Source organism: Leptonotus elevatus, chromosome 2, assembly GCF_054856555.1.
Source record: "Leptonotus elevatus isolate MCC_2025b chromosome 2, RoL_Lele_1.0, whole genome shotgun sequence".
Taxonomy (NCBI): domain Eukaryota; kingdom Metazoa; phylum Chordata; class Actinopteri; order Syngnathiformes; family Syngnathidae; genus Leptonotus; species Leptonotus elevatus.
The window spans coordinates 4,444,032-4,462,563 of NC_141240.1; the positions used below are offsets into that span (position 1 = coordinate 4,444,032).

Sequence of the window (18,532 nt, forward strand, 5' to 3'; positions counted from 1 at the left end):
AAACCATCTTACAGAGTTCTTCACTCGCTTGTTGTCATCGTCATCTTGTTCGAAGGAGTTGGCCAGATCATTGAACAGACCGACTTCATCACAGTTCTTTAAGAAGCGAGTGGGAGTGGGTGTCTGGTCTGGAAAAAGAGACAAATACAAAAAGCGCCAGTCACTCAGCTGCCTTTTATTCATTTGTATAAAGTACCCTAAAAACTTGACCATTTTTAACATGTTGACGAATAGCATATTTAGTACCTGCAATTATGACAGAGTCCGTCCTGGGTGCAAACTTTAGTGTCATCTCATGCTTGTGTTTGTGTACAGCCAAGTGGTCCTCGTTGGTAAATCTCTGGTGAAGTGGAGGAGAAAGGTAAGGGAAATAGGATAAAGTGAACATGCTGCAGGCTATTGTCTGTTGTTAATAAATGCGAGTTCACTGACTAATGCATTGCATTAAATATTTTGGGTAAAATGCGCCCTAACCTTCGGACTCTGTTGCTAACACAGGTTAGCATGCCCTTATTGGGTACTCTGGACATTCTGGTGAATTCCCGATGGGCCAGACTGAAAGATCTGTTTTGAAATCAGTATATTTAGTGCATCCATAACATTTGAATCTAAATATTTCATTGTCGTACAACTGTATTAACAACGATTTAGGCACACCATTTTATTACAGAAAGCACTGACTGCCTACTTTTATTACTAAGGGTTTTACCAAGCCACAATAATTTAAAACCAAAAGTAGGCAATGGCGACTGCCAATACCAAATATTGGTATTGTGGCGATACGAGCCTTATTTTACAGTATCGGTACTTGTGGAGGCTGTTGATACCAACATCAGCTGCCCTCATGTGGTCACTTTATGATCAGGAACTAATGGCATGCATGTCTGACAGATGATTAAGATGACATTTCTCTAAGTATATGTATAGAAATAGAAAATGTATAATAGACAATTGCCATTAATTTCATACAATTTTAAATATTATATATATTGGGATGTATAGGTCTTTGTTAAAGATATCTCATCTGTCTGTGTTTTGGGGAAATTTTATGTATCAAAGGTACTAGTGGCATCGGTACTTGGTATCAGTATCGGTGACTACTCAAGAGTTGAGTACTCGTACTGGTATTGGTCTTTAAAAATTATAAAACAGTTAATACACAACTAGAAACAGTAACATTACATATTGTACCCTGTCTGTACAAAAATACCACATTAAAGAGCTATAATACAGTCACAAGTGTTACTTAACGGTAACAAAGCATGATGGGAAAGTCTCCTCCAATTAAAATAGCTGTCAAAGTTAGCGTTAGTTGGCTAAGTAGTGCACCAGAAGTTGTGTGAATATGTTTCAAAATAAGAGCACTGCAGTGTAGCTGCCTTAATCTTATTGTCTTAACAGCGTTTGGTAAATCTGCCTGGTTACGTGGAAAATGCCTCATCGCATTTTGACCTTAATGTTCTCATACTTGTTCAAATAAACAGTGATTGTGATCTTGTAAGCATCTTTTTTGTAGATTTGAATTTTGATCAAATGCAATTTGAATATCATTGAAGGGAATGGTAATTTATCTAGATTGATACAACTAATAAGTAGGGATGGGCGAGTGCTGGCCATTTTATGATCAGGAACTAGAAATTAAAAATAAGAGCAGAAAATGTCTATTCATTTCATGCAAATTTAAGGAAAAAAGCTATATTGGGATATATACCGTAGGTCTTTCTTTAAAATTATGTCGTTTTTTGGGGCAGATTTTATGCATCAAAAGTACTTGTGGTATCGGTAATTGCTATTAGTGACTACACAAGAGTTGAGTACTCATATTGGAATTGATCTGGAAAAAAAAGGTATCTACATTCTTACTAGTAAGTGTAAAATTTTGTATCTTCATTCAAATCTGAACAAAAGTGGGCCAGTCTGAGCCCTGGAACTCCAGGGCTAAAAATGAGGCCCACTGCCGGTGAGCCATATGTCACAGTGCGGATATCACCAATGACCAGGATCAGTACAGTGCATGTGCATCACAAACAGGCAGATGGCAGCAAGAACAGCAGAAGTGTTTTAGCAGCAGTTTAAAGAGAAAATAACAAAATGCAACGATAATGAAGACGTCTACTATAAGGCTAACATGTACAAATACATTGAAACATTGTGCAAAGCACCATAAAGCTGAATGTTATTGATATCTCTGCTTCAAAGACAACCAGTAACTTATTTTGAGTTTACCAAAACAAAACAGTTATGTTTTAAAAATGCAACAAAAAACTGCGAGGGTAACATTTTGGGGAGGCACAGTAAAGAAAGTCCACACTGGCGACTGCCATGTTGCCATGATGCATCTGTCAACACAAGGTCCGTTGTGCGCATTATGATGTCACAAATATGCAACACTCCCACTACCATAGGAGAGGGGATTGAGGAGTTGAGCACAACCACAACAGATGGACTAACGCGGCAAGTCTATTATTATCAGAGGACTTCTGTATTATCGGGTCTATCTGTTTGACGTCAAATTGGTTGATAATTGCCAATATTTATCGGCCAATTTATACACACACGCGCACAAGTTTGTTTTACTATCTTTGTGGGGCTATCTCATTGACATCATTTCCTAGCCCCTTACCCTTACCATAAAAAAATATTGCCTACCCCTATTCCTTACCCTAACTTCAACCATAACCCAATTCAAACCTAAACTCTAAAACCAAGTCCTGACCCTCAAAAAGAGGTCTAAACTTGTGGGGCCCAGCAAAATGGCCCCACATGGACAGGTAGGCCCCACAACTATGTGAAATCCCGAAATGTTGGCCCCACTATGTAACAAAAACAAGCACACACACACACACACAAAGCAGAAAAGGCTGTGTTCACAGTGGTATCAAAAGTGTTTCAGTGTTGAAGATTATGGCCAGTGTTGCTTTTGTTAAAGCCATGAGCTCTTTTATTGCTTTTGTGTGATCCTTTTTGGGGTTTCTTGTTCAATTGTGCTGCCTTGAAGAAGCTTTTTGTTGACAAAAGACTTCAAGTTGGCTCTTCTGTGATTGGTGTCATGAATTTGAGTCCATCTGTTTGTGATGTTTGAGCAGGAGCACTGAGTCAAGATTTGCTATGCTACCTTCTCTGCTAGCCGGTAGCTAGCAAGCCGATTGCTGGATGGATACCCACCATATGCTTCCCACTTGTCCTCGAAAGGTAGAGGATATTGTATGTGTGTTATGTATGTTTTTTCAAACTCTAAATTACGGTAGTGATCATTTTCATTCCACACAAAGGGTCCAGTCTGTGGTGTTTCTTTTTACAAGCAGCTCACAATGAACTAGTTATTTCCCCTTCCAGTTTACAAGTGAACCGCAGGAGTAAAGTTAAGGAAGTCTTTTCTTTATCCGTTTTTCATTTGATCATACTATATTAATGTCTTGAAGTGTTTTTATACAAATATTTACATTTAGTATGACTTCAACACATTAGACAAGGTTAATGAGAAAGACTACATATGTACTACTGAAATATGCCAATTAATTCCGAGCCTACGTCACAAGTCAAAATGGCAGTCAACTTGGTAAAAGAAAGCTCTCCGCTCATTGAAAAGCACTGAACTTTGGATCGTTGTAATTTGATTTGTGAGAATTATTTTGATTTCCCAATGTGATGAAATGTCGTTTGAATACTAGAACAATGTGCTTGGTTTGGATGCTAGCCACAAGCAAAAGCAATACAATATGCCGTTTGTTTTCATCGTATAAAAGAAGCATTTGCATTGTGTGCATTGCGGAAATATAAAAAATGCCCAAATGTTTACGTCACAAGTGAACATGGCAGACGACCAGGTGAAAGGAAGCTCTACGATTCAAAGTCCAATGCTTTTCAATGAGCTGAGAGCTTCCTTTCACCGAGTTAAAGGAAGGTGGGAAGTCGAATTGATCCTACTCAGATCTTCCCACTTTCTACCTCAAAGCATTCGAGGCAACTGTAAACAACAAAGATGACTGCTTACAATAAATTATTTGTTGTAACTCCTCATTAATGCGTTAAGTTCAATTCATGTTGGGTTACGTGAAGTTACTTCAAATACCTAAATGATTGTCATAAGAAAAAAAGAAATAAATACATGCATAACTGTGTAAATTATGTTTTGTCATTCATAGCCTGCATCTCTATTGTCGAATGACGTCAGATTGAAGCCAGTTGGTGATGTTGGGGTTCTTTTTTACTTTGCAACTCAGATCTCCAAGTTCAAAGGGTTGTTCCCGTGCACACTTCCTGGTTCAAAGTTGGAAAACTCTTGACTTCCCACCTTCCTCGAATGCAGCATTTGACCACCATTTTGACTTGTGACAATTGTGATGTAAGCTCGGAATTGTCAGGGTTACCTCACTGTTGTACGAATGGAACGCCATCGTAAATCAAGGAACCCATACTTGAGTCAATTCACGTCAAAAGAAAGTTAAATTACATTTATTACCCCTCCTCAAATATCATGAAGTGTTCTATTGTTTTTAAGAAAGTTAAAGTCTGCTAAATCTTTTAAAGTTGCATGACAATTAGTAATTGTGGAAAGTTTTGTTTTGAAAGATGACCAAATGAAAGTTCGACCAGAGACACAGAACAAATTGTGATACAAGTTTGAGTTTCTGCGGAGAAGTGGCTATGTGAATCAGCCAGCGGTGTAGGAGTAATAATCTTGGCTATGGCACCAGTCTCGTTGCCTTTGGCTGTGTCCTATTTTAAGGGCGCCGCGTTGCAGTTGTGAACGCTGCCGTGAGAGAGTGAAGTGGAAACACAGTCAAGTATCGGGGGTTGCTTATTTTTAGGCCTGCTGGGCCACATCACCAATAGAGATCCACGTCTCATTTATTTGCAGAGTCTTGCTGAGGAAACTATCGCACACTAATCACAGCACTGAAGATACTGGCAGCTAGGATGGACATGTTTTACAGTGAAAATACTGAGCAGCATATAATGGGGGGCAGGTCTTGTTGCTGCTGCTGTTAGCGGTGAAAGGAAAACCAAGAGAACAGCCAGGAGTCAAACATCCTCCGTCAATGACAGCAGTGATTCAGACTTTCCTGGTAGACAACTGTTGCTTGTAAAACTGCAGCAGGGGCACATAACATCATACGCACCGGACACACCGGGACATCTCCTGAGATGTTAAAAACTGGAGCTGAAAAATCCTCAACATGTCAATCTGTGACTCATTTGCTTGAAAAAAAGTTATCAGGTAACATGTTCCACTCCAGTCCCTTAGGTGGCAAGCGGTAGCACACATGATCAGGTCAGTGCCGAACAATGAGACACACAGTACACATCTATTTTTGAAAGTGCTGAGAGCATAAACAGGCCTTTAGCGGGTTGTAATCAGGGCTCCTACAACTTAAGCCAAGTTAAATTCAAGACTTCAGACTCAAGGCACAAGACTTTTGAATGATTGAGTTAAAAAGAACCCCGATTGTAATGACAGGTTTGCTTTATATTATTTATATGGTTGTTACTAACATAACTGAGATGAATTTTAAAAAAATCATGTCCAGTTTAATACATATTTTAGAAACTTTATTTGGACGTATGCCGCCATTGTTATTTACGTCGCAACACATTCCGTGCGTTGTGACGTAGAATGCCGGCTGGCTCTCTGCCGAGCAATGTGAAACGTCTATAAAGAAAGCAAGGTAAGCCACCGTAGCGTTTAAAGGGATGATCAAAACTCGTGAATGCGTCTGGTGAATGACGAGAGCACGGCGTGGGGGAGGGTGACTCTACCGATCGCATGTTGTTTCTTTCGGTACGCTACGAAGCTTACCTTGCTTTTTTTATAGGCGTTTCACATTGCTCGGCAGAGAGACTGCCGCTATTCTACGTCACTACGCACTGAATGCGTTGCGACGTAAATAACAATGGTGGCATACGTCCAAATAAAGTTTCTACAAAATGTATTAAACTGGAAATGATTTTTGAAAAATTAATCTCTTTAGTCATGTTAGTAACAACCAAATAAATAATATCGACCAAACTTGTCATTACAATCGGTTGTTTTTTTTAAGACATTTAAATGCCAAATAAGGCCTTATATTTTTGGATTCATACACTTTTAAAGACATTTTAACTAAGCATCTGCAGGAACTTTTGTGGTTGAAAAATGAATTTTCCTGATTCATACCTTTATCCAGATATTAAAGAGTTCGTTCTTCAGCTATTGTACTGTACCAACAAGTTACAAAGATTTTTCCCCCCACAATTTTGCTAACACACCAACTACCAGGAACACTTTTGCCCACCTCTGATTTGCACAGGATTTAAATGGTAAATGGTACTTGATTTATATAGCGCTTTTCCACCTTACAAGGCAAGTAGCAAATACAACTTTCTTTTGATTGTAGCTGTAGCTTTGCAGTCTCTCAAATATTCTTCTTACCGTGGCGATCTACAAGAGAGGATTCAAATTTTAAATCCACTCAGACATGCAACGATCAAAACTAATCATTTAAACCATTTGAATAATCTAACAAAATGTGCAACCATTAATGACAAACCTTCTGCTGGTCTTTTTTCTGTTCTAATTGAGACAATACCTTTGCAAATATGTATTATATACTCATTCCCACTAATGTCATGCACACACTCAACAACCTTATTTCACCACAATGTATCACTCAACCATGAAGCATGGGTAAGTAAGTGTTTTATCCCCAAATTAATAAAAGGAAGTTAAAATGAGTTCAAGCTGATATACGCTAGCAAACAACTAATTGTGTCCAGTGCACCAAAACAGACTGAGAATCCAGTCCACTGTTATGACAGCATCATCATACGTCCCATATTTACATAAAAATACAGTACATATAAGCAGCCTTCTGTTCTCTCCTTACCATCCACGATAAAATTATCAGTAACAACAGCAAGTGTAAGACCAAGGAAAATACGGGTTGGTCAAGAGCGCTTCAACCAAACTCACTTAAGATTCTTGATGTTTACGCTAGTTTTGCTTAAAATAGAGACAACCACAGAACATGACAAAAACAAATGAACAAGAATAGTATCACCAAATCACTTGGATGGATCACTGTTTTTCAAAACATATAGCAAACATTGTTTTTGTTTATCCAATTGTTGACAACCAAGGGAAGCCGTTTATCTGAGTTCCACAGCTGCACACCAAATGCTGGCAACAAGCAAGCTCAATGAATAATGATGTTTGCATCGTAGGAGCGTGTCAAACAGAAATACATCCCGAGGTATTCACTCTGCCCTTACAACAAACAACAACAAAAAGCATCATTTATTCAGCCGACAAATTGGTGTCATTTGATCTTCCAGCCCAGGAAGGGATAACAGCTCCTTTGAAACCCCTTGAAATTTTAAATTCAAAGAGACATTAGGAGTTGCAGGGAACTCTGAACCGGCATGTGAGTGAGTCACTGGCGGCCGCAGCTGGAACCTGTGTCTGCAGGCGCTCCGGGGCAGCAGCGACAGGTTGTAACAATACAGCTCTGATTACTCACAGGAGCTTCCAGACTGAATCACAGCAGCGTCTCTCACAACAACGGCGTCTTTGTATACTCACAAAAGTGTCAAAACACAAGACTCACCTGTCCGCAGCCAGGAGCGTGGCACACAAAAGGTCGGTCGTCGCCCATTTTTGCAAAGAGCTTGCAATGCAACTGCGGGGGAGCAGAAGAGGAGAACATGACTAGGTGCTTTCTCGCTTGTTGCGCCTCCAGTCCGAGCAGGAGGCTATTTAAAAACAACCCCTGACGAGGAGGAAAACACACACCAAGGCAGCCAGAGCAAGTTTCCCTGGTGATATTTCCTCCACACAAGGGGGCTTGTGCTCGGCCAATGACGAGCCGGCTTATGACATCTCACGCTTTCTCATCTACTGTCCAGTTTGCTTTCAAACCCCGCCTTCTCTCTCACTTTTTTTTCAGTGGTTTTTATTCAACTTGGAATTTGTCTGACAACTTTACAGTACAGTACAGGCAGATTCTCTTTTGGCCTAATGTTTGTTTGTTTAATTTATGACAAAGGTACGGAAGTGTATTGCATTCACTTGAGGAAAAAAAAACTCCTCTGTTTTCCTGACAAATTTTTTCGGGAAGCTTTGTTTTTTGTGTATTTTTTTTCTATTCCGTTTTTCTGAATATTTTTCTCTGTTTTACTGAATTTTTTTCTGTTATCTGGTATTGCATGCGGGAAAATATCCGCCATTAGCGAGTCTGCAACCAGTCACTTGGAGTTCAGAGGTAAAAAAACAGAGCACCAGTATATTTTATATATATATTAGGAGTGGGAACCTCACGATACGATATGCGATACAAGGCTCATGATAACGATTATCTCACGATATAACGATACCGCGATTATCAATAATAATAGTAATAATAATTGCTAAAAAAATTAGTCAGAAAAACTGTTTTTTTTGTTGTTTTTTTCCAAGTGAATGCAATAATGCTTCTGTACAAAGGGCACGGAGGCTTGATAGGCTGAATGATCAGCAATAGCTCAGAGATAAGTTAAACTGAGTAATCTAAGGATGCTATTGAAATTAAAAATGTGTCTTATGTTTCTATTACTACTTTCCGGTATTTACAATCAGATATTTTCTTGTGTTTTTGTAAATGTTTCTCCCAAAAATCCTAGCTAATTCAAATGCCATTGCATTTAATGCACCTTATATTGCCGCTGACTAATAATATAAGGAATAGGGCCGCAATACAAAACATTTTTTAATTTTATCTTTTTAATCTTCATTATATATGATGTTGTGTAAATGCGGTTTAGTACTGGCACCTGGGATGACTCTTCCCACTATTGATGTACTGTAGATGGAAGGAACCGCATTACTCAACTGGGTACCAATAATTTACTTACTTACTTTTCTATACACCCCTAATGTTTAGACCATGTTGAGCAATATATGCTTTCCTTTCACTGAAGTTTCAATATATATACAGTGGTTGTTTTCTACTGTATTTATTGTGTTGTTTGGGCCGACACTGATTTGTGCAAGTCAGGAATCGGTGTCAGGCATGTATCGGATTGTATTGAAATTTAAAAAGGCTAGATTCCAATCTGAAGCTATCCAATTACAATTATTTTCTCTTTATGCTGTACATTAAAATTGTGACATTTTCAGAACAGAAAATACTAAACCATACATTTTCTACACTGCTTTTCTTATTCTCATTAAGGTCGAGCACGTACTGGAGTCTATTGCAGCTGACTTTGGCCAAGAGGCAGCAAACACATTGGCATGGTCAGTCACAGATGTCACTTGAACCTCAACTCTGCTATTCCCAAACCGTGGTGTTCAGATTCAAAGTGTAACCGCGGTCCAACATAACGACGCATGTACATTGTGTTTTACCGAAGAGTGACTTCCCCCCCCCCCCCAAAATAAAAATGGGACCAAAAATATTACCTAATGCAGCAATTTCACTACAAAACCATTTAATTAAAAAAAAATGCTATGCATCTATTGCTAATTGGCCCTTCTGCAACATTCACTGATTTGGGTGCTATAGAAGTGAAATGCGTGGTCTTTTGAAAAGTAAACATTGGCAGATATAGTATTGCATATGATATTAATCAATTTTCTAATTATTATGAGTGACAAATTTCACATAAATGAATATATAATCACATAATTTTAGCCAATATGTTATTTCAGAAGTGTGTATCAACCTGGTTGCCCATCACAATAATCTGTATCCAAGAAGTAGCTCTGGTTTCAAAAATGTTTACACATGCAAACGCCACAAGAAAACAGCATTGCATCGTGAACAGGTGGTGAGCAGTTTTTTATTAAGATGCATTACATGTGTTATTGTATTAAATAAATATTTTAGAATGGTGACAGCTTGCATTAGCTCACTTTATCATCCATCCATTTTCTATTATGCCAATTTTCATCAAGGTCACGGGTGACCGAGAGCCTGTCCCACCTGACTAGCGGGTCGGTCACCAGCCAATCGCAGGGCACATAATGACATTAAGAATTGACATTCACATCTATTTGGAGTCTGGATGTCCTGAGGCACTGTGCTGGCTCTCACGTATCAATTGGGGGTGCACCGATTGATCAGCTTGCCAATTTAACGGCCCAGATTTCCTTAATTTTGGAAGATCGGTGATCGGCCGATCCCTTAAAAATAAACTGATCTTTTCCACCAATCTCATCTCCCTCCTCAGAGGTCTGAAAAAGTCAGCCACTGTTCTGTTCTGCTGAGATGACTAATAGGATTTTTATTTTTATTTGAGAGAACTACTTCATGTGCAGTTAAAACAACCCATTTGTATTATTTCACCGATATTGTTCAATGTTTTCCAATAAAACAAGATTGGAACACTGAAGGTATATGTTGCTTATAATGAAAAAAAATAGGTATCTGCAAAAATTGGGATCGGCAGGTCAGACTTTTTAAAAGATAGGGGATCAATGATTGGACAGAAAATTGTGATCGCTGCACCCCTAATATCAATCATGCTACTGCAGCCAATTTCTGGTTGCTAGCTACAGCTAATAGTAAGTAGCAGTAACAGTAACACACGTATGCACAAGATGTTAAAAATGTATGTGCGCACACTTAAAGTTGCTCTTGGATGACATTCTGTCTGTCTCCACAGTGCATAAGTAAGAACTCCACTCGGCGCTCTTCCCCAATGACCCCAAAAAGACATTAAACATTCCACATCGCTGGAGTCGGGTGGAATCCTTGTACTGTACCTCCAAAATGATCACTTTCCAAAAAAACTGCACATTTGTTTAACCATTAACATTGCATCACCAAAAAGAGCAAACCATTTAAACACGTTAGATTGGTCAAAAATTTGGAAAAACAACTAAAATATTATATTTTCCAAACTAATATAAGAGGTTGCGGCCTGACGCCAGTGATATGTGCGACTTAGGGGTGGGAATCTTTGTGTCACTCAATTGGGGTTTTTGGGTCTGCGATTCAATTCAGAATCGATTTACAATTCAGAACGAGATTCCAAATGATTTGATTGACAATGATTTCTGCTTAAATTTAAAGATGTGCAAAAGAATCGTCATGATCTAGCCCAGTCTGACTCGCCAATGCTAATTAGCGCGCTACTCGTGGCACTTTTATCACTCAAAGGAACGTCTATTCATACAAAACGCTTCAGGAATGTATCCAGAGAAGCAGCTTAACATTACTCACCGACATATGCTCTTCCTACGTTGCAAATAAACAACTTTTATTGGAATAACTTGATTGTGACTTTTTCCTTCTACTCTCTAATGTGGCTACAACTTAACAGTGTATCAGTACACGCGGAACCACACTCTGGGTTCTTGCAGGAATTACCAAGCTAAATTTTAGACCTTTTTTCCACCTTTTTAGACCATTATGAGAAAAAAATTCAAGTCATAGCAAGCTGGTGCTGTCTGGCTTTCGCGTGTGACTCGAGGGCCTTCACGCCCAAAGTCTCCAACTTAATTTGTTTTGTTTTTTTGTGTACTTTGCAACGAGCCAAGTGCCTATTGACTTCTTCTTCGTCGTCTTCCAACCAGCTGCAAAACTCGGTACTTTCAAGCCAATTCTTGTTAAACTGACATTTACCCATTTTACAGAAACACGCCGACAGTCCCCATTCTGACTAACTGCATAAACTCGGTGGAGATAAAAACTTGAAAGGTACAGTACGCGGTAGTGGACACACTGAGCCACATAATTATAATGCTACATTCACACTAAAAGCGAAGGGAGTGTTTCGCCTCGTTTTACTCACTAGCGTTTCACTGCCAGAGTGTACACAGGCGCTTCATTTGCGCACACTGGAGGACAGGGGCTTTGCTTTGCTTCACTTATCGCAGCCACTTCCACTACGGCAAAACTCCTCTCAGAAAAAACATTGCAATCAAGTGGCCAACACTGCGCTATAATGCTGTAGCTAATGCAGGGTTCTACGTTAAGCCTCTTCGGGTGATGACCCTGCCAGAACCAGCACTGGCCCTGTATCTCGCTAGCCTTGGGCCGATATATCACATCAGAATGTGGTCAATTAAAAAAATAATAATAAAAAATCAATACTATTAATTGTCCCCTCGTGTGTATTTTAAATTTTTATTTACTTATTTTACAAATGATTCAGCAATCTTGAATGTTGTAAATCACTTGCTTTATTTGATGATGCAATGTCAATGATTGAACAAACATTCAGTTTTTGAGGATGACGGCAACACAGCACATCACTAGAACTCGCCACTTCATCACCGCAAACACGACACCACTTGGCAAAACAAAAAACCAAAGAGATAGCTGTACTAAGAGAGAAATAAGATAATAACGTAACGATTCATAATAAGAGATCAAGTAATTCACAATTAGTAAAACATAACTGTAAAACATTGTATATTATATATTAAAGTGTTGATTTCATCACATTTATGATCAAATTTCTAGGGCCATTTGTACTTTTACCAGTGTTCAGACACCCTGTACAATATCCAATAAAACCGGGGATTGTGCCTTGGCGCTGTCGTGGCCTGGGGGGCCCTGGGGGGTTGTGCTTGCTCTGTCCTGGCCAGGGTCGACGGCTCTCCTCTTTGGTGGAGGTTTTCATGCATGCCAGATCCACCATACCAGCCTCTATCGAAATTCAAACACAATATGCTTCTTCCTCTAGTCGTTGAATCGGTGGAAGCTGATGTCTGTGGATCTCACTCTGCTTCATCTATCCTTCCTTCCTTTCCTCAGTCTCTCCTTTGGTCTCTTGAGGTCTCCCTAATTTGTTGGAATTGAGATGTTTCTGGGGTTGGTGAAAGACTCTGGTTGGTAACCCGCTGGGTAGTAGGTGATGTCTGGTCGGTGCTGGATTTCACTTTCCTTTCTTTTCTTTGATCCTTCCTCGGGTCTCCTGACCTCAGGACTCTAGCTGGATTCTATAGTATTCGGTTTAGGTGAACGGTATGGGATTTTTAAAAGGTTTTAGGTGAATTAATGAGTACACACGCACGCACATGCACATACAAAATAAAAAATAAAAAGAGAGAGAGAGAGAGCAATGATGATGACATGTCGAATCGGTAAAATTACCAAATGAACAATACTGGGCTCTCTCAAAAAAATAAAAAAATAAAAAATATATATTTTTTTTTTTAAATAAATACGTAAATAAAATAAAAGTAAAATATCTAGTGGCCATAAAACGCACATTCTAAATATGTGGTTGTACAAGTTTTTTTCAAGGCAAGTGCAAATAATTAAATTCCTTACAACAGTGTGCCAGAGTAGCTCCCATTTAACAGGTTTCCACACAAACGGTAGTGTCTCCGTCTGAACACTTGGTGGCACACTGGGTCGCACCCACATAATGCCGTACTTCATAGACAGCCGAAGAAGAGAGGCGCGAAGTGAAGGGATAGCGCCATGTGCTAACTTTGAATCAAAGCTGTTAATATAATAAATGAAGACAAATACAACACTAATTGCTGAGAATGCTGCCAGATCATCAAACTCAATGTCCGCTACAGGCACAGTCAGCGACCCCCACCCAATTTAGAACTATTTGCGGCGATCGAAGGCTTTTATCTGCCGTGATCCAAATGCAACAAGCGAGATGCTATGTTAACCGCTACGAACTGTCCGCCCGCCCTAACTACATTGACTACAATACAAACGCACCCGCTCAAATGCCCCCCCCCCCCCCCCCAGCACGCAGACAGTAGATACAACAACGCAACAGGCACATTTGTTTTTTTTACAGAAAGTTCTCGGAATGGACAGTGGATATAAAAAATGTAAGACTTGGGTAAATAAAATTTTAGACCTGGGATGAAAATATGGGTATTTAAAGACATTTAAGGCCTAAAATGTAAGTTTTTGAATTTGAGACTTTTTTAGCCCCCGGGAACTCTGCACACTGTCCCACAGTGGCCTAATCGTGTAGAACATGAACAGCGATCCCAATAAAGGCACACACAAACAAGGGCAAGACAGTATAAAATAATTTCAATAAAATCGATTTTGGGACTTAAAATTGATTCTGAATCGTACTAAATTTTTTATTTTTTTACACACCCCTAGTGCGACTTGATGAAAAATGTCTCAAATTTTAAGGGCAAAATGCCACCACTTGAGCATAGGTCTCGGATTCTAGTCCTTCAGCACACGACAACACGCAGCTCATGTTTGAGACCTATGACTTAGGGGCAATCTGGGCCCAATGACAGTTGTGCTCGTGGAGGCAGGCACATTAATGTTTCAACGGTGACGCCTGGCTGTGATTATGCTAATTTGTCTCACTGAAAAACAGCACGCAACTATCAACATGTATGAGGCCACAAAAAGCCTTCTTTTCATTGTTGATATGAAGTTTAAATTTCTGAACGTCCTCCCAGTGCTGAGGTCAGTCGATTTCCCTTCTTGTGAGTCTGTCTGTGAGTTCAGCTGCGGCTGAACCAACAGCTCCAAACAAAGCCTTGCATGACACCAGGTCCGAAACGGGTCGCAGTGTTGTGCATCCGTCGCCGATCTCATGCTTAACACTCAAGTCTTGTTTCACCGACACGTCGGTGCCAGAGCCCTCACAAAGTACTTCCAGTCGGCTGAGCCTATTTGAGCAAAGAGAGGTCTGCACACGGGACTTTGCAGAGCTCGTTAGAGCAAGGGTGCGGACCAGGAGTGGCAAGCAACGCATTTGTTTGGGGGAGCAGCAACATGTTTAAATCTTACTATGAGGACACGCGAGACGTGAACTTGGCCGGCACCGACATGAACTGTCATATTTGATTTTTGGCGGGGAAGTCCACCATAAACGCCTCAATGAGGGGAAAACAACATTTCGTTTTAGGAGCTACAGCACCTGGTATTTTAAACATGTGCTCAAGCAGTGCTTCTCAACTGGTGAGTCGCGACAGCTAGTAAGAAATGACGTCTTTTTATTTTGATTATTCCGGTACAGTAGAGAGAGAGAACCAAACTCTTACATGGAACATATTAGGCAAGCGACAGGTAGTGTACATGCTTTAGCCACTACTTCACTCTGTAAACAAATACAGTGCAGCTCAGCCTCTGGCTGGAGGACATTATGGAGAAAAGCATGCTTTAGGCAGTACATCAAACTCATTTGAGACGGCGTTCGAAAATATTCAATACATGTGTTTTCCCTTTTCAGAGGCTGTTTTTTAACTAAACGTTTAATGTTCTTAGCTTCTACATACAATAAGTGTCTTGCAACTTTGTGACAATAGGATATACGTGTCCCATGGTGGCAAAAGTTGGGAAGAACTACCAGCCACAACAAGATGACCATTTGCAGAGAGAGGAAACGGTATGAAAATTTCACAATTGACCTAAACATCACAGTAAACAGCATTATCATGACATTGCGAAAAGAAATAAACGCAAAAAATGTAATGATGCACACAAAGCGAGTAGCATAGTGGCATAGGGGTTAGCACCGCTCACTCAGTTGAGGTTGAAGGTCTGAATCTTGCCTCTGTCCCTCTTGTGTTACATGTTCTCCCCGTGCTTGCTTAGGCTTTCTCCAGCTTCCTCCCACATTCCAAAAACGCTCACGTGTGGCTACATTCATACTGAAGGGCCCGTTGCCTACTTTGGATTTTTTGTTAAAGCCCATCTTTTTATGTAGTCGTTCACATTGTTTTTGTCATGAAGATAATGTGACACGCATGCGCAGTTACATAGCATGATGTCGAGTGACACGTACAAAAAAAATTACGTCACGTGGCACAGTGTTTACGGAAGTATACATGGGCCCGCGTGTAGCGTCTCAACTCATATCAACAGCGGAGCAAGCGAGAGGAGGTAGAAACATTTGGGCGATTTCCTCGATCTCATTTCATGGAGACGTCTACTAAAGATGACGTCACGTCATTTCCGAGTGTAACTAACGAACTGTCTGTCTGGCTGAATCTTTATGCTTCATGTTTCAAGTGTAAAATAAATTAAAGTCAAAATATAATGTCAACACTGGTAGAACTGCCACGGACGATTTTCGGCAGTCTCTTCTAAAAATTCTCCCAAGCTATGCAAAGTGGTTTGGGCACTATAGCTAAAAAAGTGCTATATAAATAGCAGTCCATTTCCATTACTCCATTCCAAATAAAATGTGCATACCAGGGCTGCATATGTCTGAAAAATGTATCACAATATAGGCAATTCTTATCAGTCAATATTTATAATGATTGATTTTTCATTTAAAACAACACAATTACATTTACTAAAAATCTAATTAAATAAAACAACTATCAATACTAAATATACCATTCAACCTTGTACCATGCAAAACACATTTTTAAGGAATCTACACCGGTTTTGTGTACATTGTAATGTGCAATGTTTGAATCCATGCTCATCCAGCAGTGTACCGTAAATGCTTATTTGCGGAAGACGCTACCAAAGCAGTTGCATTGATAAAGTTACATTGTTGACCCTCTTAGTTTGGACTACTTTATCTTTTTAGCGGGCTTGTTCTTCCATAGTCCATTAATGTTATACTTGCCTGATTGTGGAATATAAATACAGCAGCAAAATCCAACTGTTTTCATTTTCATCCATCTCAGGGGGAAGCCATTTTGCCACTTGGTGTTGAGTGTAAATGACATCACAGTGCCGAAAACAGGTGAGCCCTGATTGACGTTACTTGAGCCCCACTGTTATATCGTTTACAGTCCACAGCAGATGGCAAAACAGCCACCCCGAGATGGATAAAAACAGAGGATTTGCTTCTTAATTCATATTCCACAATTGCAATATTAATCAGAAAACTATGTTTAGACTAGTGAGGGTGCCTAAACGGTACAGACAATTTTTGACATGACTTCCACTTTTAACTAAACACTGCGTAGCATTTTGAATGGTTATTATTTATGTATTATCGTTTACTTCCATGTTGTTGTTGTCCGATGTCGACACGAATGTTGTTTGTGCATTTAATTTAGAGTCTACAGTCCAGTAAATATAAGACGCGGGGGGGTCCAAGAAGGGACGGTGTTGAAAATGGTAGGATCTATTGTAGCACTGTTTTAATCCTATTCATTCCAACACTTGATATCAAGTGTGCCTATTTTCACCTCCTTTTATCCAAGGTGACATGGAAGCCTTCAAAATGTCCAGATTTGTTTTCTATTTCCCATTGAGCTGCAGCCAAGCTCCGTCCCTTTAACTTGGGTTTCTCCGACTCAGCAGGTGTAAGGGAACAAGTCTCTCTCAGCTATAAGCAGTCACAGCCACCCAGTGTTTGATGTAGCTTGCTAGGAAACTGACTAAACAAACTGTATTAATAGCTCACACGGCAGCCATGACGTTGGAATTGGAGGCTTGAATTGCCAGAGGAGAGGGGAGGGGGAGAGACCCCCCCCCCCCCAAGAAGAAAAGAATAAGAACGAAAGTTGACTATTGGTCTACAAGTGGGATCCTGAGGTGCTGTTAATGTGGGTTATGACCTTCTAAGCTGGGCGTGTACATTTATTTATGTAAGCAAGTGGACCTGAGATTTGGACAACGGAACAAATGAAATCCAATACCCACCACAGGTCTTAAAGCTAAGCTACATTCATGCCATGTGATCACATCGTGCAGTGCATTGCAGAAAGGACAGAGCAGTGTTTCTCACACCATGTTAATAGCACCCAAGTAAATTGGCCACTACCCAAGAAGTTTTCAAGAAAATGTATAAAAAAATATATTTAAAAAGGAAAAAAAAACATGTCGCGACAGGATATACCGCATGTAACGTTAGTTCGCTGTCACTCGTGGATCGTGAGGCTAGAGGAGACGTAGTAACAGGACTGAGACCCACCTCCCGTCCAACCCGCCTCACATCCCCACCGCCGGAGTCCACCCACCCAAATAGATTTTAAATCTGTGGGAAACACTGCAGAGGGTATTCTTCCAAGAAAGAAATTAAATTAACAAATCCTCAAAATTAACATCAAATTTGGGCGCCATGCTCCACCAACAAGATGCCGTATGACCATTAAAACAAACATTCTCAACCAGGACACACTCATTTGCAAACATTAATGTTGACGGCCCCGGCCATCCACTCATCAGAAGAAGCGGTGATGTGGTGAATGGACCATCGCATCACTTTATCATGGCTAATCCTTCACAGGATCATTAATTTGTTCTTTAAACTTTGACGCCAAGCTATGACATGCATTACACACGCTTGCAAAAAAGTGGTGAGTTAATGGATATTGTGAGGCCCCCCCAAAAGGCGATTGATTTGTTGCAAGGATGATAACAAACGGACATTACATAAGGGTCTTTGCAGGGCCAGTGCTCCAATGCCAATAAGTGGAAAAGCAAACATACAATATGTGACAGTGTGCTGGTGTCACATTCATGTGTTTTAATTAACATGTCCAATTTGTGGACGGTTATGCCTGTTTGCTTTACAATACAAAAGTGTGCTAAAAACATGACCTACATTCCTCATGAAGGCGTTGACCAGCATATGCTTGAATCCCAAGAAGTTCAGCAGCTCAGGTATCATTAACATATCATCATTACTTGAGACGAGTTACGAGCCTGTTCTT

General features: G+C 40.0%; 1 protein-coding gene across 4 annotated transcripts in view; it reads right to left on the minus strand.

The window, feature by feature from the left end:
• atf7a (activating transcription factor 7a) overlaps window positions 1-18,532 on the minus strand; it is a 32,954-nt gene that overhangs the window by 12,327 nt on the left and 2,095 nt on the right. For 3 of the 4 annotated variants that reach the window (XM_086069158.1, XM_086069157.1, XM_086069160.1), the window contains exons 2-4: window positions 7,587-7,658; window positions 247-340; window positions 13-128 (exon numbers count right to left, since the gene is read on the minus strand). In XM_086069158.1, the coding sequence (XP_085925284.1) occupies window positions 13-128; window positions 247-340; window positions 7,587-7,658 (282 nt within the window). Of the gene's footprint in view, window positions 1-12; window positions 129-246; window positions 341-7,586; window positions 7,686-18,532 lie in introns of those variants that run through there. The other variant, XM_086069159.1, reaches the window with a different exon arrangement.